This window comes from Sinocyclocheilus rhinocerous, unplaced genomic scaffold (assembly GCF_001515625.1).
Source record: "Sinocyclocheilus rhinocerous isolate Xijiao unplaced genomic scaffold, SAMN03320098_v1.1 scaffold1295, whole genome shotgun sequence".
Taxonomy (NCBI): Eukaryota; Metazoa; Chordata; class Actinopteri; order Cypriniformes; family Cyprinidae; genus Sinocyclocheilus; species Sinocyclocheilus rhinocerous.
In genome coordinates this window covers 1,254,371-1,277,604 of record NW_015660499.1, presented here as the reverse complement: position 1 = coordinate 1,277,604, position 23,234 = coordinate 1,254,371, and the positions used below count along the sequence as shown (strand labels likewise).

General features: G+C 36.0%; 2 protein-coding genes across 2 annotated transcripts in view; both read right to left on the bottom strand.

The window, feature by feature from the left end:
- LOC107725152 (proteoglycan 4) overlaps positions 1–4,671 on the bottom strand; it is a 104,109-nt gene extending 99,438 nt beyond the window's left edge. Inside the window, exon 1 of the mRNA XM_016534317.1 lies at positions 4,332–4,671. The gene's annotated coding sequence lies outside the window, so the exon portion shown is untranslated. The remainder of the gene's footprint in view (positions 1–4,331) is intronic.
- A 10,535-nt stretch (positions 4,672–15,206) lies between these two features.
- LOC107725129 (BCL2/adenovirus E1B 19 kDa protein-interacting protein 3) lies at positions 15,207–22,992 on the bottom strand. Its single transcript, XM_016534285.1, has 6 exons — positions 22,857–22,992; positions 21,333–21,477; positions 20,159–20,246; positions 19,985–20,061; positions 16,347–16,493; positions 15,207–15,806 (listed from the first exon to the last, which is right to left on the bottom strand). The coding sequence occupies exons 1-6, from the start codon at positions 22,897–22,899 to the stop codon at positions 15,758–15,760; spliced, it is 549 nt and encodes a 182-aa protein (XP_016389771.1). The 5' UTR covers positions 22,900–22,992; the 3' UTR covers positions 15,207–15,757.
- Between the last annotated feature and the right edge of the window lie 242 nt (positions 22,993–23,234).

Genomic DNA, 23,234 nt, shown 5'->3' with positions numbered 1-23,234 from the left:
ACAGAATAATTCAAATTATTAATAACTACTATAATAAGAGAAAACATTATTAAAGGGGTCATATGATGCGGCGACTCTGTTTCCCTTTCGGGCTCTGTCTTTACATTTATTTTGAAAGATGAAGCTTGCGATTATGGTAAGGGGCGTTACATTTCTGACGAGTGCTTGCGGTGTTCGGCCAATCACAATGCGCTGGGTCAGCTGGCCAATCAGAGCAGACTGCACTTGTCTGAAGGAGGGACTTTGTAGAAAACGAAGCGTTTGAGAGAGGCGGGGCATATAGGACCTACAATAATGTACAGTATTTGAAAAATAATGTGTTTTTTGAACATTAAAGCATGTCAACATATTCTGTTACACCAAATACACAAAATAATGATCTTTAAAAAAGCATCATATGACCCCTTTAAAATAAAACTGACCAGCATCTGGTCTCAAAGCCTGAAAAGTGCTCAAATCCCTTCTAAAACCATCAAATGCACATCAAACACACACACACACACATAAAAACGGCCAATTCACAAACTCTCAATCACAAGCATCATGAAAGCATCTTCTGAATGTCACTCTAACATCCGCCCGGAAACATCTCAGTGCTGTACTGCATCCGGAGCAGAGGCTCCAGATGAAAACCAGCACTTGAGATCTTCTTGACGTGCATGTGTTAATAGGAACAGATCTGTCACTCAGCAGGATTGCAGTAACATTATAGATTGAGGATGAAAATATCATGCATGAATAATTAAAAATGCATTGGTTGGCTAAGTGATCAGGCCTATGTCACAACAGTGCTATCAATTAGAAATGAAGCGATGAGAAGCACTGGTTAACAACTCCAGATGGACATTTAAAATGCACATTTCACTGTGACTAAGCCTGGAACAAATAAACGCTGCCTCATCGACAAATTGTCACATTTAACTGAAAGGAAGGTGTTCAAATCTTTTAACAGATTAAAAAATGCCTGTACAAGGCATTTCAACATGAATTACTGTATATTGTATATTAAACTAACTTTAAAAAATGAAATGAATTTCATATAACTTATGAAAACTCATAACAAATGAAGTTGAAACTTGTTTTAAATTATTTTGATGAGTTATGACTTACGTGATCAATACGTCAGTAACGTAAGCTTTTATACAGTATTCTTAAAATTATTTTAATAAATAAAGTGGAAAATAAAAAAATATGAAATAAAATATTTAATGTATGAAAATAATTAAAAATTAAAAATCACCAAATATTACGTTTTAAATCTTCAGCTAAGATATCATTCAATATTTTAGGTTTGTATGTTTTTAGCAAAAAATACTTTTGAATGAGCATCAACAAATATTTACAAAATGATTACAATTATTTTCTATTCAGTGTTTTTGTTTTGCAGTAAAATATTGAAGTGTCCTTAAAACAAGATGTCTTTTCTTTAAAAGGCAAAAATGCATAAGGTATTAAGGCTTCTAGTCTAACAATATAAATCTATTTTCGATTTATATGTTGCTTGCAAATAAATGACTTTTGAATAAGTGTCAGCAGAGAAATTTTCTATATTCAATGTTTTTGTTTTGCAGTAAAAGCACATTTAAATGTCCTTAAAAATAACTGTTTTTATTATTTTAAAATGCAAAATTGCATAAGATATTAAGACTTGTAATGTAATAAAATGTAGTGAGGTTTATGCTTAAAGGAAACTATTTGCAAATGATGAAAGAAAAAAACTATTTTAAAACAAGACTCATCTGCTTAAAAAATCTAAATGTGTTTAGATGTTTGTCCTGCAAAACAAGATAAAAACCTTTCAATAAGAAAGCTTTTTAGACGTGAAGGTGTAGTTACGCCATCTACCAGCAGGGGTTAACTGGACCATGTTAACCAGTCAAACCCTGACCATTTGGTTCTGTGTACGTATCTTTAATGTTTTGATTGGTGGGATTAGATTAACATACTCTTCCCAAATGCGTCATTTGGCAGGTCTTAAAGTGCGCAGGTTCCGCCCACTGGGCCGATAACGACCTGCGTCCAGCACGCGCTGAGCCCAGCTGGCTAATTGCTGGGAATCTCATGTAAAAAGGACCATAATCAACTCTAAACTATCAACTCCAGATCCCATTCATACGAGGGCCCTAGAATGAAAATCCACTATTTTGGCTGAGTCTACAAGCGTGGAAGCGATGAGAGAGAGAAAGAGATAATTGGGGTGGAAGGTTTGAGGAGGATAAGGAAGGTTAAGTGTCTGGTTGGAAGCCAAAAGTGCATCCGGAGCGCTGATGTGATGTGATCTCCGGGAGAAGGCAACTTCACGGCGAGATGCGAGTGAATGCGGAGCGGGAGTGACACAGCGGACAGAAAGTGAATGAGTGACACAAACAGCGTCTGACGGCACATGCATTCCACCGGCTTTATGGTTAATGGAGAACCTAGTTTGTGAATCTCAATGCAGTTTCCAGATTCTCCGCAGCAGGTATTTGGAAGCACACAAGCACAACGTGAAGATTAAACATCTACATGAACGGTCCAAAATTACAGTCTGCATTAAATCGGCATTAACCCCATTTACTTTCTTAATGACTTAAACCTTCCGGGTCTCGTTGTGCACGATTCACAGGTGCATGTTAATGCGAATAAATTCATGTTTGTCTTTGTAATGTTTTGTTAAAATATAAGAACATTCCTTCTTTCTGAATTGTCTTTCCTTTTCGGATGACATCATAAATATTCGACCATTTGCCCTCCAATCAGCTGACTCTATTTGGGTATGCCACGCCCACTTTCCAGTCAATTCCCAATTGGATAAAATCCAAGTCAGGTGAACTTTTTCATAATCCATGGTTTAAAACCGCAATATTAAAATGATACTTTGACCTTTGCTTGTTTTTTTAATTTTGAAAATCTATGAATTTGCAACATAATAATGACAGAGTGACAACTTTGATGTGAGTGATTTAAATAGATACAAACACTAAGCACAATGCATGATTAAAATTGCAAAAAGCAACATATCTAACCCTCATTTTCGTATATTCCCGACAAAAGCAACTCTCATCGGTTTCACCAATAGACTAGCTAATGAAAGATGCAGAGAATGAAACAATGGATGAACAATTTGTTAATGTTTTTGAAAGAAGGCTTTTCTGCTCACAAAGGCTGCATTTCTTTCATCAAAAATACAGTAATACTAGAAATATTGTGAAATAATTTTACCATTTATACTAACACTTTCCTATTCGAACATGTTGTAAAATGTAATTTATTCCTGTGATGCAAAGCTGAATTTTCAGCATCATTACTCCAGTCTTCAGTGTCACATGATCCTTCAGAAATCATTCTAATATGCTGATTTGCTCAAGAAACATTTATTATTATCAATGTTTATATTGTGTTGAAAACATCTGTGCTGCTTCATATTTTTGGGGAAAGCCTAATTCAAGACTCTTTGATTAATAGGTTGAAAAGAACAGCATTTATTTGAAATGGAACATTTTTGTAACCATGTAAATTTTTACTGTCGCTTTTAAACCATTTAATGCATCCTTCCTAAATAAAAGTATTAATTTAAAAAATAATAAAAAATCTTACTGAGCCCAAAATTTTGAATGGTACATAAAACAAAATACAGTTTCAAGGCCAGTAAACAATATTTATGGACATGTAATTGCCTCAATTTGCCTGCCACTGTCTTAAAGAAGACCACTTTGCACATCTGACAGGTCTGGTGTTAGACTTTTACATTTAAAGGCAACACATCTGTGTACCCAAACCAACTTCCACAATCGACCAGCTCCCCACAACACAAGGTTGTGAATCTGCAATGACCTCTGCAGTTCTCAGCGTTGCACTTTCATTCTGTTATTCACAAAACACACACACACACTCTGACTCACACTGTCCTTTGAATTCAGGTGCTTTGTACCTGGCGAATTTAGTTCAACTAAACACCAGTTTATCTCAAAGCAGCCGACTTTCATGTCGTTTCTCGTCTGACCCAACAGAACGATCTGAAAAACTGCATGTGCTTTCATGAGTATTATAGTTTGTGTCAGCATGAATGCAATGAAGCACTGATATGTTTGACTGTGTGTGTGTGTGTGTGTGTGTGTGTGTGGAGGCTGAAGAACTGACTGTGCTGTTTTGTCTTCCCATTCGTGCGATCTCATAGAGCACGAATGTAGAGCACAGCTGCTCAGATCCAGCCGGATCCTCTCTTAACGCTTGCGTTTTGACTTTTGCACATGTGGACAACCCAAACATAAACCTCCTTCCCTTTCGGAAACTCAATCTGACCAATCCATGCAGGGAAACGGTCCTTTATACAACAAGCGAAAGTTACTCACCAGAAACTTCCCGTTCGAGCCGAGCACGAGTGCATGAGACGTTCAAAACTGTCCTTTTCAGAAGCGCTGGAAACTAAAAAGAGATCTTGTTGTCGTCTTCAGGAAGCTTCTGCGATGCTCAGGTTTCTCAATCCCATCCTGCTGATTCCGTAACATCTTCTTTCCTCCGTCTCGCTGTCCTCTTTTCCATGCCAGAGTCTCTTCTCAATGTCTCGGTCGTGATCAGTGCTGCACAGAGCGTCGTGTGCGGATCCCATCTGTCCCTCTCTCGACCTCCGCTCGAGAACGTCAACTCTGGAGTCTGAGCTCAGAGCCAGTGCGTGAGTGTGTGTGTGTGTCCGTGTCTGTGTGTGGGAGAGGGAAGCAGCCAATGGGAAAGGGAGGGAGTGATGGGAGTAAAGCACAAGCGCAGACCTAACGGCAGCGAATAAACAGAAGGGTTAGACTCCTCTGTATTCATCCCTCTCTCCATCCACTGTTTCGGCTTAAAGGAATAGCTCATTATTTACTCACCCTCATGTTATTCAAACCTGAATGCTGTTTTTTCTTTCTGTGGAACACAGAAGAATAGATTTTTTTAAAATATACACCCATCACTCTTTTTTATGCAATAACAGATCCTTTATAAAACTCCAAAAGGGGGGGGGGAAGCACTATAGAAGTGACATATATGCTATTTCTAGGTCTTCTGAAGCTGTTCAATAGATACAGTGTGATTTTAGTAACATTTCTATACTATTAGTGATAATTATTTAGAATTAACTTATTTTCAGTTTTAGCAACTCTGTTTAGGCTTTTGTCATAATTGTATTATTTTTATTTAGCTTTCATTTATTTTTATTTCAGGTTTAGTTGTAGTAATTTTAAATATTTATTTTAAAATATTATATTAGTTAGGTGCTAAGGCAGCATTTATCATTTTCATTTAAGTTTTTGTATTTCGTCTAATATTTGTGTTTTGTTTTAGCTTTTTCAATGAACAAAATTTTTTTTTCGATAGTTTTAATTTAATTAAAAACAACAACACTGGAGGAATAAAATTCATTCATATGGATTTTGAATACATTTTGTTTTGAATTTATTCAGTATCTTTTCAATATTTCAATTTAACTTCAATACTGTGTTTATCTTTTATTTTCATTTGTCATTGTAGTTTAAGTTCAAGTTTCAGAACTTTTGTAATCTGCTTTTATAATTTTTATCAGTTAGTCTTTTAGAAATATGTATTTTTATTGTAATTATTTTATTTCAGTTTTCATTTTAGTACATCACCTTCAATTAAAACACCCTAATTTTTATTTTAGTTACAGAGGTAACATTTCCAATTTATTTTTTATTTTTTTTAAATGTAATTTGATTTGTCCAATTTAATTTGAGTTTTCCCAAAAATTTTTTTTTTAAATAATTTTTTTTTTTAAACAATTTAATTTGAGTTTTCCATCTAATATTTATATTTTATTTTAGCTTTATTTCAATTAACGAAAACAGTGATTTTAACAGTTTTAGCTTATTTAACAACAGCACTGGAGAAACAGAACAAAATTTAAGCCACTATTGACTAAAAATGTTCCCCTTTGCAGCAGCCCTCCAATCAAGCATAGCGCCTTCGCATCACGTTTCATGTCAGTTACTTTTTAGGTTGCAAGGCACAGGAGAACCAATGACATTTGATATAACTGATGTCCAACCTGTGCCATATTTGATTTGTGAGCTATGGCAGACTATTTACAAGATCAATTTCAGTCTGTATGCCACACAAACATCGTATGACTTCAGAAGACTAGGAATATTGTGCACAAATTTTCTGAAGAACATCTCCGTTTGTGCTGCATGGAAAAGTAACAGCATATGAGTTTGAAATAGCAGGAGTAAATGATTAATTTGAATTTTTGGGTGAACTATGCCTTTAAGACTGGGTATATCATCATCAGTGCTTGAGCTTGTGTGTGCGTGTGTGTGTGTGTGTGTTGTGTGTGTGTGTGTGTGTGCGTGTGTGTGTGTGTGCCTGGCCATTTAATTAAACCAGAGGATGCCGGAGCTGTACAGGAGGGACATGGAGAGACATGGTAGATGACTGATGATGATGAGGAGGAGGAGGAGCAGGGAGGAGGGGGAGGGAGGTGCAGCATGGTCAGACAGGAGGATTTGAGGGGGTCATCAGGCAGGAGCATGTGGTCTTGCTGGGAAACACATGGAGAATGAAGGACTGTATGAAGGTATGAAGAAGAACACTGGCATATTTATTTTATGTGTTGAGGTCATAGCAACATATGGTGAAATTCCAGTCATGGCCAGATGAGGGCAGATAACACTAAATTTATTTGATTAAAGGGATACAACAAATTAAAATTCTGTCATCTTTTACTCACCCTTTTGTCCCTCCAAATTTGTATGAGGCCGAACGTTTACACTGCTCTTTTTCATACAGTGGAAGTGAATGAGGATATATGCTGTTGTGGTCTAAAAAGGCCACAAAAATATGCATTATATTCCAAGTCTTTTAAGTTGTGATTCACTGAAATCATTCCAAAAATGTGAAAATCCTCCAACCACATCACAATTTCAAACCTGCAAGATCTGAAACCTGATGCGACGTGTTTTCATATGACATCTGAAAATACACTAACACGTTGAAATTTGAAAACTATATTGGGAGGGGAATAACAAATTAAATTTCAGTCTGATTTTCACAAAAAGCTAATGTATGCATTTATTTAATCAAAAAATTATTTTAAAAAAAATTTTTTTTTAAGTTATTACAATTTCATATAACATTTCATATTCATCAAAGCTGAATTTTCAGCATCATTACTCAGTCTTCAGTGTCACATGATCCTTCAGAAATCATTCTGATATGCTGATTTGCTGCTCAAGAAATATTTATGAGTATTATAAATGCTGAAAATAGTTGTGCTGCTTCATATTTTTGTTGAAACCGTGCAACATTGGATCTTTGATGAATATAAAGTTCAAAGCAACAGCACTGATTTGAAATCTTTTGTAACATTATAAATGTCTTTATTGTTTACTGTTTACTTTTGATCGATTTGTTGCATCCTTGCTGAATAAAATAAAATAAAATAAAAAATGTAAACTTTTTGAAAGGTAGTGAATGTTTTATCCAAAAAAATATATTTTTTTTAACTGAACTACACTACATTCCACACATATTTCCCCTTTTAAAGCCTTTTTGTGACTTATAACATGTCTGGACTAAAGTAAGTTTATTTGGGATTTTACTACAGAATGTGAGACTGTCTTTGAATATCTTTAGACTTTGTCTCTGTCAGCCCATCCTAGTGATCATAAAGCACGATGCCTTTATTCTGTCCCGACTCTCGTTCTTCCGCAGCTCTGAAGCCAAAGCATCCCTGTCATCTTTTCTCCTGATGAAAGTATTACCTCTATCGCTCTCCTATCTGATGTAACTCAGACAAGCTCATTTCTGTGTAAAGACCTCTCACCTGCTGCATTGAGCTGATATACACGAGCCTCGGGCAAGAAGACTTGATTAACGTCACATGCGATTACGGCTCTTCAGAGGTCTGAGGAACAGAGCAGTGATTTTAAGAGACTTCTTTTTCGGTACATCACTCCTGAGAGGACAAGCAAAAGTTCAAAACCTTCAATATGATCACAATAGCTGCGTCAGCTGAAATAACACACATCTACTGCAACGAACAAAGTCATTCATGAGAGTTTCGCAAAGTAACCCACGTTTTTACTTAACAGTCATACTATTGTACTAATTTGCGGGATTTTATCAAACAGTAAGGAATGTTCTAGACTTGGTGATATTTGTTTGGTTGGTTTCCCTCCAAAATGATGTCACTTCCGTGAAGATGATGTTATTAAAGTGATATGACAAATGAAGTTTTTTGCAATGCATATTACTAATCAAAAATTAAGTTTTGATATATTTATGATACGAAATTTACAAAATATCTTCATGGAACATGATCTTTAATTAATATCCTAATGATTTTTGACATAAAAGAAAAATTGATAATTTTGACCCATACAATGTATTTTTGGCTATTGCTACAAATATACCCCAGGTTTTGTGGTCCAGGGTCACAAATATGAAAATTCGAATTACTTATTCATTCTCACATTATTCAAAACCTGTATGCTTTCCTTTTTCCTTTTCACAAAAGATGTTGAACTGGCTTTTATTGCATGGGAAATAGTTTTTTGCCAGAAAGTAAGTCATAGAGTATGTAATTTTATTGTTTGTTTGTTTGTTTGTTTTTTACTATCCCTTTAAGAAAATGGCTTTTGCTACTTACACCATATTTATACTATATAGAAAATCTTTGGTGCATGATTTAATATTGTTGCAAAAATAAATAGCTTTTCACAAAAATTATTCGCATACACAAAGTACCCTCGTGTAAAATTATATATAGACACAGCAAATCTCAACTGCTTATTCTGATATATTATTGCCCAGAACTTAATATAAAGTTGGATATTATTTTTTAACACAACAAACTTATCCAAGGCAAAATCACTTTGCATGTCACTACTGAATTACATTTTTAGCCATACTAATAACAACTAAATGTTTACAGACTGCATTAAAAATAGACTGTTGCCAAAAAAAAAGAAGTGTATTACTTTTATTAACCTTTCCTTTAGTGTTTAATATAGCTGTTTGTGCATGTAAACAATCTGCAAAGTAACAAAGCAAAAAGGCCACAGCAAACATCAAAAAAAAAAAAGAATATCTCTCAAAAGAAAACACTTGCCTGAAGTTCCTCATTTGTAGTTCTTCCATTATGACTTGTCACCATGCATAATGTCAGCCTATTGGCTGCTTTGACCCGCCCTCAAATTACAGTTGGGTCAATGATTTTATGTAGAGGAGATGCTGTTTTATTTATTTATTGCGAGGGCAATAAATAGTGATGAATCCTAGGGAGCTAAAACTCAATTATGGTAAGAGCCATTACATTTCCAAAACATGCTCCAAGCGGTTGACCAATCACAACATACTGCGCTGATTGACCAATCAAAGCAGACTGGGCTTTTAGGAAGGACAGGGCTTTAAAGAGACAGGAACCAAAAACCAGAGCGTTTCAAGCAGAGGGTGAAAAGAGCTGCTACAGAAATGTACAGTATGAGAAAAATATGTTATAGATTTTTTTTTTTTACTATGTAAATGTATTCTAGCAAAACTCAAAAATAAAATTTTGAACATGGAACTTTGTGAGCTTTGAGAAGTTTTGAAATGAGCATGGGCACTTTATAATCTATTCCTGTTCGCAAAACTGCAAAAAGGATCAAACTATACAAGAATTTTACAACAAACTAGTACCCTGGTTCCGCCACTTTTCCATTTACATAATTATCCAATCACTTGTACTTTTGAAACTGAAGTACATTTAAAATCTGTTACTTAAGTAAAAGCAAAGATAACTTTTTGGAAAGTGACTCAAGTATGACTACTGAGAAACTGTCAACACTGACTTATTACTCAAAACTTCTTAATGGCCTCACAAACTATGGCAATATTTCCATATATAGTCTCTCATGGCCATGATAAAGATATAGTTTATAGTCAAAGCAGCATCTTTTATTTCCTTTCATAAATCATCTGGAGTGCCTCACCTTGGTAAAAGAAAAGAATCCTAAATATCACCTTTATCATGGACAGAGGTCAACCAATCAATCACCGGAGAGCAGCGTGTGTGTACGACGCCTCTGTATCACTAGGTCACATCTGGACTCTAAATGTGATGGATGAGAAGAAAGGATGACTAGACACATACGTGAGATGGCATTTCAGTATATTCAAATATAGTGTGTAGTGGCTTAAAAGGGGCATAACTGGATTTTCAGAGAAAAGACTACTTTGATGTACTTTGTAGGCATTTGCAAAAGCTGGTCATTCAGAATCACAAGCATACACTCATAACATATGACCAACCACATTTACATATTAACACAGATTCAGTATTCTGCAACTTGACTCATTCTGATGAACAGCAATATGAGCTAGACCAGCACGCACAGGTTAGTCAATCATAACAGACGTCATTAGACATCTTAAAGGTACAGCAATAAAAAACATGAATAAAAATGACAAAAAAACTAAATTATGACTGCAAGAAAACTTGAATAACATTAGCAGTGGACTTGAAAAAATGCTTCAAAAATATTGTCCCTTTAATGGGTTTATCTCATGAAAGCATGGCATTGTTCACACCAAAATCTAAATGAAAAAAAAAACATCATAAAGATATTTTTCCCCAAATTCTCATTAATTTGGGGAAATGCATAGTATTACTGATACTATGCATCCTAATGTTTTACCTTTTAGTTTGTCTTTCATTCCATTGATCTCAATGGGGATACTGTACTTTTTTTTTTTTTAAACAAGCATCAATTAAAGGCAGTGCAACAAATACTACCATTATCTATAAATAGGTTACAATTTAATATATTTTTGCATTAAAGTAATGATAATTTGTGTGAAAACTCATTTTTTTGCATTTTAACATTATTTTGCAAAAAAACAAAAAAAAACTATTTGCAAACAATTTAATTATTTGTTTAAAATAAACATAAATACATTTTTAAAATAATGTTTTGTTGGCATTCAGCGCCCAAGTGCTCGTCACTCTTTAGCTCCGCACACGGCACGCCTCCAGGAGCTTGGCTTTTTCCGGAGAGAATGGTAAAGCTGTATCTTTCTTTTATAAATATGATAAAACTAAAGACTTTTTGGAGATATGAAGGATGCAGTACTACTCTATAGGTACTCAAGATTAACATGAGATTGGGTGAAACTGTGTGTGTTATGCCCCCTTTAAACAACTATCAGTAGCTCATCTCTCAGAAGCAACAGGTTCTGCTGGGTTCTGCAGTTTCTCAAGCCTTTATGAAGTTATTGGATTTGATGCCAAGAGCTTCTACCCGTTCATTCTTCATCTCCCAGGGCTTTTTATTCCTGACGATCAATTTCCTGAACAAGAGGCCGACAGGCTTTGATCAATGCGTCACTGTTGTTTTTCTTCCCTCTTTATCTAAATCTGTGCCTCTGTAAAAATGACAAGCCAAACTCTGGCCTCTTTGTCTTAATTTTTACTGCACTAAATCGAATTCTGCCACCCTTCCATCACAAGTGAGAAGTTCAAGAGGCAGAAGAAAGTGAAAGAGACAAGGAGAAAATGAATACCATGCTGGAAAATTCTGGCTTCTGAGAAAATAGGAAAAATTATATGAATACTGTCATTAATGAAACACTACTCATTGATGTTGTGGGTGGTTGACAATGCATTGCAATGCAGTTACTATGGTCAAAGTTTAATGGGTTACTTAGTTTCTGAAGTTTGTTCAAATTACTATCCAAAGTACGAGCAATATACAAGCTCATGAATAGTTGTATTATATAATCGGATTAAAAACTACAACTCCCAGAATGCATCAGTTAGGCTACGTTTCACTCATGCAATCAGTCCACAGAGCAAGCGCCAATTAAGTTAATAGTATTGACTACACTTAATGCTCAAGACTAACTATTGAACATTATGTTTTTGTACAAATATATTTAAAAGCTGTTGTTTCTTTGCAGCCTGTCAAATAATATTTGATTATCAGATGTAGGGTCGACAGTTAAAGGGTTAGTTCACGCAAAAACGAAAATTAGCTTGTGTTTTACTTACTCTCGAAGCATCCTAGGTGTATATGACTTTCTTCTTTCAGACGAATCCAGTCAGAGTTATATTAAAAATTGTCTTTGATATTTCAAGCTGTTTAATGGCACTCAGCGGGTGTTGCAGTTGAACAGTCCACAAGTCGTCAAACAAAGCTCGCGCATTCATAATAAAACGTGCCGCAGACGGCTCCGGGGGATGAATAAAAGCCCCTTGTAGCGAGTCCATCAGTTTTTGTAAGAACAATATCCATATTTCAAACGTAATAAACACTTTTCTCTCACTTCCGCTGACTGTCATACACTGAAGCAGTTCCGGCGGATGACGTAAGACGCACGGCGTTGCGTGATTAGTGACGGATGCGGAGAGAGAACAAAACAAAACGCCGGTCACGAATTAAAATTCACAAGCTAATTTTCATTTTTGGGTGAACTAACCCTTTAATGGTGCTTGGGACGAAAACGGCACCAAAATCAATAAAACCGTGCCCAAAGTTCGAGATATTCTGTTAAAACTGTGCCCCTATATGAGTTCTTGTTTTTTTAAGATTTATAATATAATTAAGCTATCACACGACACGAGCAAGAGTGCGGTTTTCCCCAAACATCAGCACAATGTGATATAGATTTTTATACAAGTTCAATAAACAAGAAGATAATATTAAGCAACTTACATTTCAGACACAATATTGTCTGTTTTCTCTCTATTTAGCCAACGAAAATAGTTCCAAACAAGCCAAAACAGAACCGTTGAGTGTCTCAGGGCAGAACATACCAGAGCTTCGTTCCTGAATGAATCAGTGTTTTGAACGAATCAGATGAGTCAGTGATTTAAACAACCAACCATGAAGACCGAAGTTGCTTAGGCCCTGTCCCAAATGGAACACTTCATGTGCACTTGCAGTCTTACCGACTTACAATGGCCGCCGCGTGCGCGTGTCCGTTAAGTCCACGAGACCGTAGGGTGTCCCATTCGTCATTTTAGCGTTCAGAAGGGTGCTCGCGAGCACCCCTTTGCGGCCGTTATGCGTCCTCGATCCGCACTTCTGCTGAGCCCGCACTGGGGCGAGCTCCGCAGTAGACTTCTACCCGACAGTCAAAGCGGCATTACGTCACGAAAGTGCGGACTCAGAGGAAGACCGCGAGGGTTTAGGGTGCCATTTTGGACAGGGCCTTACTTAGCTCCTGAATGAATCAGCCGTTTTGAATGAATCGACTGAATGAATGATTCAATGACAAACACTTCCCGCCACCTACTGGCGGTTTAAGTTTCAAATGTAAAATATAATTTCAAACCATTTAATTGTCTTACTATTCTAATTGAATTTATTGTTTTAATTAAAATCTTTAAACCAATTTATTCATTTAAATTTAAGAGTCTGACATAAAAAATGACTCATTTAATAAGGTTGCCCCTATAAAAGGTAAATTAGGTTAAATTTACCTAAAGGTAAAAGGTTCAATTAAATTTAATTAAATTAAAAGGTAAAGAAAAAAAGCCCCTGGAATTTAATTTAAACTGAAAATATAAATCCTCAATTCCCCATAATGGGAAAATAAATTTATATCATTAATCAGAAGGTGCTCCTAAATTTCTGACTGTGCTTCTAAATATTTTAAATTAGGAACACATCTTCTTCTAAAGAATAGATGTGTAGAGCTCTGCCATAACTCCCATATTAACTGCAATGCAGTGCACACTAGAGCACTTCTGACCTCTGCTGTATATTCTGGGAATCACACTGCTGTGTTACATGAGCTTTTTTATTTTATTTTTGACAATGCATCTTAAATGTGTATTTTGTCTTGTTTCATTGTTTTATACACAGTAAAGGTATCAGATGGAAATATCACCATATTTTGCTATATGGGAAGCTGATATGAAATACTTCTTCATAGTTAACACTGAATACATAAAATATTAGCGTTTTTAAAAATTCAATTGTCACATCACAGGACCATTGAAATACACCTACGAAGGAAAAACGTGACTAAAAAATTGTGAAAAAAGAAATGGTGACCATATAAAATAGGCAAATTATACACAAGTCACTTATATTTTATAACTACCCAGTACCCATAATTATCATATTCATTTACCATGGCATTTCTATTCCAAGCTACTTTAAAGATTATACGCTCAATAAAACAAGGTAATGTTCTGTATTTTTTAGTTAAAGGTGAAAGCCTCACATCTATTTTCAATAGATCTACATCTACATTATTTTTTACACACCAGACCAAGCAGAAGGTGGTAAGAGTGACATTTATTGTGGTCGAGTCGTTACAAACAAGACTAATCTGACCAGATAACCTGATGAACTCCAGTTAACGTCACATTACAACATGGAATGGATTTATATCTCAAACATGTTACTGCAACATGAGATTTTTCACATTATTTTGCTCCACACACAAACACTAAAGGACTCAGTCATACACTATCCATGACTAAACTCCGTCTCAAACTGCATGTATGTCTTGCATTTGATTTAGATGTAAAATAATACTTTTTTTTGCTTCGCTCACTGTCAGTTTTCTCCTCTTTTACACTCTTTCAGCTAGATTTCAGTGCATTACTGTTTCTGTGTTCCCTGTAGTAATTGTACTGTATTAGACCTGACACACATGTGGACACAGTCCTAACTACAAAAAGATTTAGAGTCTTAAAAAGACACTCTCATGGGGTTAAAGGGGTCATATCATACATAACGGTTTCCCTGAGCTCCACTTATAATTTTGTGCAGAAATAGCAATCCTAATTTTCTTTGCATGAATATTTTTGACCTGTTTTGACTCTTCTGGTCAATCATGTGATAACGTATTAATCAGTCTGACATCAAAAAAATTTAGGCCTAATTTTTTAAGTATATAATATTCATGTATTTGAATTGCATATAAAATTTCCGTTTATTTGGGTTACACAGTTTTGACAAAAAAAACTAATAAACTTAATGTGATATTGATTATTTGTCAGCCATACATAAATGAAATGGCTAAGAAACAGGTAAGATTTCTGCACTTCATTATTATTTTATTATTCACTCTCTGCATCTATTTTATTTAAACAATCATATTTTCAAAATGTATTCAAATTGCTTAGAATCAGCATAAAGCTGTTCAAACAATTAAATTGATTCACTTAAAAAGTATATACATGGTTAAAATATGGCTAGCTGTGGAACAAGCAATATTCATTTAGTTAGAATGTATGAGATTGAAACAAATCGGATTTATTGATGATAAATATATAAAACTGGTTATTGTGTATTTAACGCATTCAGTTTAGTACAATTATAGAAATCTTGCTGGTTTCAATTCATGTTTGACTAAAAAATACACATTGCATTAAGTTAAAAACTAATGCAAACGAATGATAACTTTATGTGCAATTCAAATACATAAATCTTAAATTTACGTCTTCAGAGGAGTTCAGAATAAGTCGTTATAGCATATTTTCAATAAATACTCCTTTTGGTAAGAACGTTTTGAGTTCTGAAATGTATATCATTCTGAAACGTATACTTTCATGGAACATCAGGCTCTTTTATCTAAAAATATCAAGGACAATTTGATTCCTCGTGATAGCTATAACCCCTTTAAATACATGTAGACAGAGAAAGAGAGTCTTGTGGTGAAACAGGACAAACACAGACAGAGGCAGAAGAGGCTGTTGCCCATCACAGGAGGAGAAGAGAGGCGTGATTGGGCAGCAGTGCTAATGGCAGCGGCCTCAGCCAATCGGTGAGCTGCCAAATGTCACATGTCACAGTGTGCTGGTGGAGGAGGATGCCAGCCGTTTCCCTATGTATATTCTGAGAAAGAAAGTAAGAAATAGAAAGAAAGAGATAATCTGTCATCTTTTCTCTTCTGTCAGACAGCATCTGAGTTCTTATTTATGCTCTTTTTAAGGTAACATCAATGCCTGTAATGAAAATGGAAGTCAAAAATTCGATTTGTATGACTCAATACAACATTTTAGAGATTTTTAACAGCATAAACATTTCTCAATTGTCTGTGATTTATTGCAAGCACAGGCCTATGGGACTCGGGGGCTGCAACGGGCAAAGATGGGACAGAAGCCACATTTAAAAAGTATATCAGTGGAAAAGCCATTGACTTCAATGGGGCTCTCTGGGCAATACATGCACAGAACCCTATGCTTTTATTTATGCAGATTACCTTGAATTCTGCAAAATACTGAAATGCACAAAAGGCAATATATATAGACTATTTATACATAGATAAACACATTTGACAAAATTTGGCCTCACATTCTTCCTATGGAGTCTTAAAGTGAAAGAGTTGCAGTGATATTAAAAAGAAAATATGATGAAATATAAGAAAAGTCTCACCCCAGACCCAGCGTCAAAGCATGTGAGGCGAGCAGAGAGGGCAGGAGGATGAGGAGCACATCTGAAGAAAACAAACCCCTCTTCATCACCTCAGTCTTCCTCACGCTCAGAGAGCCAGACTGCTTTGGGTGATGAAACACAAACTCCCTAAAGACAGAAAGAGAGATAAATCAGGGTCATTTAGCAATATAATCTAGATATGTACATATGCATTAAAGGGATAGTTCACCCAAAAATGAAAATGTGATGTTTATCTGCTTACCCCCAGAGCATCCAAGATGTAGATGACTTTGTTTCTTCAGTAGAACACAAACGAAGATTTTTAACTCAAACCGTTGCAGTCTGTCAGTCATATAATGGAAGTGAATGGGAATCATGGCTTTGAGAGTAAAAAAAACAAAAGAAAACGCCACCTATCTCTCAAATGGACCATTGACACTCCTAATTGAGATTGTAGATATAATGTCAATGGTCCATTTGAGAGATAGGTGGCAGTAATACTGAAGAAACAAAGTCACCTACATCTTGGATGCCCTGGGGGTAAGCAGATAAACATCACATTTTCATTTTTGGGTGAACCCTTTAAAGCTTAGAGACTATAAAATATTCAATCCAAGTTTATTTGTACAGTGCAGTCAATCCAGCCTATTTTGCATGGCTTTTAATACAAAATTCTGATTACACAATATTATCAGCATAATTTCAGGGAAGTTGAATTGAAAATGCACTTTGGATGCCTTTGATGGATGCCTTTGAAACAAACATCCTGTCAGGCTGGATAATTTACCGAGCGTGCACCAGGTGAACCTGAAGGTGTTTTAAGCTAAATTTCTCTGAAACAGATTAAGCCAAATTCAGCATTGTAATCCCAATTTAAATCTCATCTATCCTATCATATAAAGCGTGTTGCCTCATACACATGCAAATGCGGGAATGCAAGCATACAGTGCATTCAGAAAGTATTCAGACTCCCTTCACTTTTTTCAATTTTGTGATGTTGCAGCCTGATCCTACAGTTGTTTAAATTCATTTTTTTCTCATTAATCTACACTCCGTACCTCATAATGACAAAGTGAAAACAGAATATTAGAAATGTCTGTAAAAACTGAAATATTTTAGATTTGTGATTTAGAAGTATGGTTACAACAGCTTGAACCATCCTGCATCATATTAGCTGAATAAACCCCAATACTTGTTTCTTACTAATTTTGGGGTGCTGTTTTGCTCGATAACTTGCCCACACTTTCTCACACAATATGATGCATTTCATAGCATTTTTGCTTTTGACAACCATTTGTAAGGTGAAGAATTCTAGTATTATCCATTAATTAGTAGAAAAACTGCACAAAGACATGATTACTGTCTTCCTCTGCATGCATGAATGATTCTGAAAACAGTATACTGTACATGAAATACATTTAATGCCCAATTTCAAGGTTAGAATTATGGTTATTGACATTACATAAGCACAGATGTTTTCTCTTTCATCTGTGGGTGTTTTACTACATCCAAACAGTGACAGAAATGTGCAGATTTTGCTTATTTTGAAAAGTTCTTTGATATTAAATGGAGTATTTGAACAAATTTTTCCATTCCTTTGCAGACTGTAAGTTACAATGCATTTTGAATAGTTTTAAAACAACAATTCTGACTGTTTTTGTTATTTTGATAAGTGCACTAAGCTTATATTATATATATAAACTATATATGACTATATAGTGTATATAGACTATATACTATATATGACCCTGACTAAGATCTTTAATGTAAAATATTTTTTTTAAAGCAATACAAACATCTGGATGGACACTAAATGACTGTACATCAGCTCTATTTCTAAAGATTGATTTCAAATAACCTTTGAAATGTTTTTCCAGCAAGATGTATATTTGCAAAGTGTGTATATGCACCGTCATGAAAACTGGCATTGACAAAGTGAAGCTTTTTGTGCTGTCTCAAAGCTTTTTGCTTGTAATGGCATCATGATATCGGAGCAGTCTCTATTGCTACAATCTGCAATCCTACATCATTAAACGTTGCAATTCAAAAAGTTTGTAACAAGGTTTTAGCTGGAATGATACGTGCATTAAGAACTTTCTCCTCTAGAGAGTGAACTCATCCTCTCGTTAAACGCCGCACAAGCGAGGCTCAGATTCGCTGACTCATGGTGTGGCGCACAAGCTATTTTTGTGTGGCGACTAAATGATCCTCTCTGAGATTTAAGCAGAGGTATGCAGGAGGTCAAATGCTCCACTGCAAGACCTGGCAATCTGTGAAGCATTCGGAAAGGACACTTCAGCACACAAGAACACCTAATTTATTTTTACCCATAATGCCATATGGTGTTCATGATGTATTTGCATCCTTAATAAGCATAATTTTATCTAGGACTGCAAACTGCCATCATGTGCAAAAATAAATAAATAACTCAACATTTTTTCCATCTTTACTATTGTCTATTCCAACTGTGTTCTGGTCTAATAAAACTATACATAACTCAAATCAATTACATGAACCACCTATGAACATGAGATTTGTTTCCATATTGTGACAAAACCAATATTGCATGCCAAAATCAAAAGAACAAAAACAAACTGTAATTCAGTATTTAAGACCATTAATATTTTTCGTATTGTGACAATATTTTAAAGGAAATTAAGCTCATATATCAGAATTCTCCGTACTGTGAAGCAGAAGAAAAATGTACTACTGTTCAAAAGCTTGGGGTCAGTAAGTGTTTTTTATGTCTATGGCACATTTTTTGTTTATATGGCATATACTTTTACAAAACCTCTGCAGTTCCATTATATATCACAGACACCTGAGTAAAAACTTGATACATTTACTAATTATCTACAATTTCTCTATCAACTGCCTTTATTACATATGAAGGTGAACTGAAGAGACTATCATGATTTAAATGCAGGGTATGTGATTTTTCAAAAACACTTTAGAAAACTGATTCGGGCCGAATCGCAAAACAAACTTGTAGCCAATCAGCAATAAGGGGCGTGTCTACTCGTGATGTGGAGGAGAGCGCGTTCAGTGCATGGGACAGACATTAGCCGAGCCGAGCGACAGAAAGATAGAGATGGCGGATAAAAAAACAAAAGAGGAAAACGTCTGCGGAAAGATAAGGCAAGAAGTAGGACCCGTGTAAAATATTGGATCAGCTTTCCAGTGCTGGAGAGAACTCAAGGAGCGGAGGCCTGCGATCGGACGCCGAGGTTGCTATGTTTCTTCTCAGTAGGTGAGTAACACCGTGTCTACAACAGCTAAAGTCTGACTACACTGGACGCGATCAAACGACCGTTGAAAACCATTTGAAATTTGTGTCAGCACGTCATAAATAGAACCCGGCAGCAGTTTTCTGTCGGGATTTGTTGCGCCGCGCCGCTCACGTCCGTAGACACGGTGTAACATTGGTTTTGCTTTGTTTCACAGAACTAATCGTTGCCTGGGTTGCGTACGTATATGTGGGGCGGAGCTATCAAAATAGGGGCAAGACCCTTTTGGGGTAGGGGCGTGTTTGTTTTGGTGATTTCAAATATCCACATTGGCTACCAGAAATCACTTACTCTGCCTTTAAGAACACAGGCTACATCTGAATCAAAGTATGAACGAAAGGTAAATCTTACTTGGGCGGGAGGTTTTCTGGCCGACTGGACCAATCCCACACCCATTCAGCACTCACTCGCCTGTCATTCTCATCCGACTGAAAGACAAACAGTGCAGAGACTGTGTGAGTGTGTGTTATTTGGCAGTATTGTGGGAACGAACATACACTGAACAGTGCCTCAGGTGTCTGTTACCTGTATAGTCACACAATCTGTGCTGCTGCTGCCCTCACTGGCTGGTTTGGGAGATCCAGATGTTCTCGGGGTCACGACCTGCGGAGGACTGAATTCAGAGAGGAAACCTGTGTTATAAGAGTTGCACGCAAAATAATTACCGAAGACTGGATGCTTTGTAATTTCTCCCCTACACACACATACACACTCAGATGATTTAATGTTCATGAAACTGGAGTTCTCATATACAGTATCAGCTTTGTCTCAGATGTTTCTCCTAAAATGTCTCGGGTGATATAAATTAGTAAATTGCCGAGATCCAGTAACAGAGGAAGAGCTATAAAATGAATGTAAGCAGCTCAGATCTTTTGTTTAAGTTCATATTGAAATGTCTTTTAACTGCAGAGTACATGCCGTTTAAGACGTTGTTGAGATCTCACTGGAAACTCTGTAGGAGGCACTGATGAAACATTTGAGAAGCAGGTCAGCAGCATAAGCGAAACTATCAAAAATCAGCTCATTAAAAATAAAAAAGCATTACATTATCAGGTTTTCCCCAGTTTTGACATAAACAGGCATGCACACAAAACAGCCAGACAATGAACAAGCCACCAAAGTGCTGGTTAAGCTGTTCACCTGCAGAGCAAAATTGAGGTAATAAGCAAAAATATGCTTAAATCGATGTGATATTTTCCTGATAAAACAGTTTTACACTGCAGGCTTATTAACCATCAGAAACCAAGCATGGAAAGCAATGATGCATTATCTTTTACTTCACTGAACGTGCTTTTAGGTTGATAATTTGTGGTATGTAATCACTCGTCAGTCATTAAACTTGCTAGAAACTGATCGGGGAAAAAAAAAAACATTGACCAAAATACCCACATGTGCTCCAAACAAGTTTGCAATGAAAGAGATATTTAGCAATATACACGTTTTTCCAGACAAAATTGTTGTGGCAGTACATTTCAGAGGTACGTGTATGTGAAATTTTTACTAATATTTAGAGAAATGTTTAGATATTTAATATTGGGTATGGTATGAGTGTCAAACACACAGCTTGATGTCTTGGAGAAAGACAGAAAAGAAAGATTCTTATTTGTGATTTTTCTTTCCTAAGAGCAGATTTGTTTACTTCCAAGTGCACTGGTTCAAATGAAAAAGCTCACGCAGGCCTTCTTCAGCAGCTCCACACCTTTCTGTTTGACTACTCCTCTCACACTCCAGCTGAGCTTCCAGCAGAATCCTCTCCAGCTCCCCCTGCAGGAAGGAGGCTGTGGTGTCCTGTGCTTCTGTTTGACCTGCAGAAGCCACCAGACCCTCCAGCTCCACCCAAGAGCCTGACGGACATATGAAAGACACGGACTTGGATTAATAAAATGGGTTCAGTTTGATCACTCTGTGACAAAATGAATTTATGTGAATTTAAATGTTAAAGTCAACACATCTTGTTTCCATATTGTGACATATTTCCAGGTAAAACTGGACATTCAATGCAGAACAGGACTTGATTTTACCCAATGGGAAATTATTGGATTAAAAAGTGTCTCTGACAGGTAGTGGATGAGAGAGGTTGTAAAATAACAATGCTTGCATGCATTATTCTGTTTACCTGTCATCTATCATCTGTCCATCCATCCATCTATCTATCCATCATTCTATCATTCTATCTACCTGTCTATTTCTCAGTCCATCTATCTATCTATCTATCTATCTATCTATCACACTGATTGTTGACATGGACACATGGACATGAGGATACAGTACTGTTGCCCAAACAAGAGCTTGCTTACATAAGCATTTTATTTCTGTCAGAGATTAGCCAGTCACATCTCTCTCTCTCTCTTTCTCTCTCTCTCTCTCTCTCTCTCACACACACTCCCTCCCTCCCTGTCTTCTTTCTAATTCTTTATCATCTTTCCCCATGCCTTGAGCATCCTCTCTTTCTGCCCTTCCTGGTCATTTTGGGTTTGTTGTTCAGAGACAGGGGTTTTGCAGTGGAGGGAGGAGGGACTGTGCCATTGCCCCAGATTCTCCGGCATGTGGAACTGTGACATAACCACAGACGAGGGCCGCGTGTTACATATACAGAGCATAATATCAAGCTGTGAGTGTGGATGAGAGAATGCGCATGCTTTTGTGTGCTTTATGAATGATAATGACTGGGATTTGTTTTTATGAAGAATCCGTGTTCTGCAAATGCTGTTGTTCTCACGTTTTCCCCTGCGGACAGTTTAAGCTACTGATCAAATTATAAGAGCTGTTAGCCCTCTTCACAGTAATTGGCTTAGAGAGAGAGGCAAAACAGGCGAGTCATGGAATCTATTTACATAACAATACAGACAAAAACAATGGCACAGCAAAATAAAAACAGACAGACAGAACATTTTAAGTACAAAAAAATACTATTCATTAGTCTTTAATTGTAATTATTTTTACAATAAGTAGCCAAACTTATTTGGTTATTAAATTTAAAATATATATTTTAAATATTTAATGTGCATTCGTGTTATTTTACTTTATAAAAAAAATAATTTAATTGTAAATTAATTTTATAGGCTGTACAATTATATACTGTGGCTATACAATCGAATTAAAACGTAACACAATTTTTATATATATATATATATATATATATATATAAACATAAATAGGCTTATATATAATATAAATATATATAATCACAGGTTAGTGTTATGTAGATATGCGGTTGTCTTACCGTGCAAAGCATCATCCGGTGATTGATATCCTGACAGAGCCATGATGGGACAGAGGAGTTCAGGAGCAGATGCACTGACTTCAGCTCCTCTCGACTCTCTTCGCCCGTGTTTCCCTCTATGTGTGTTGACAACACTGTTGTTGTGTGCGTTTGAGTGGATAAAACTCGCTAATCACTGTTTCGTAGAGGACGTTTCCTCAGCTTCCTCCAGAGGGCGCTCGATGGCTCATAAAACCGAAACTTCACAATTAAACCACACGTTTTTTGTGTGTTGTTGAATTATTGTGTGTCACTAATTGGAAAGTTAAAAGTATTAATATGACATGATACGAGAATATTCTTTTGAAATTATTTTTAAAAAATTTAAAGTTTTAAGTT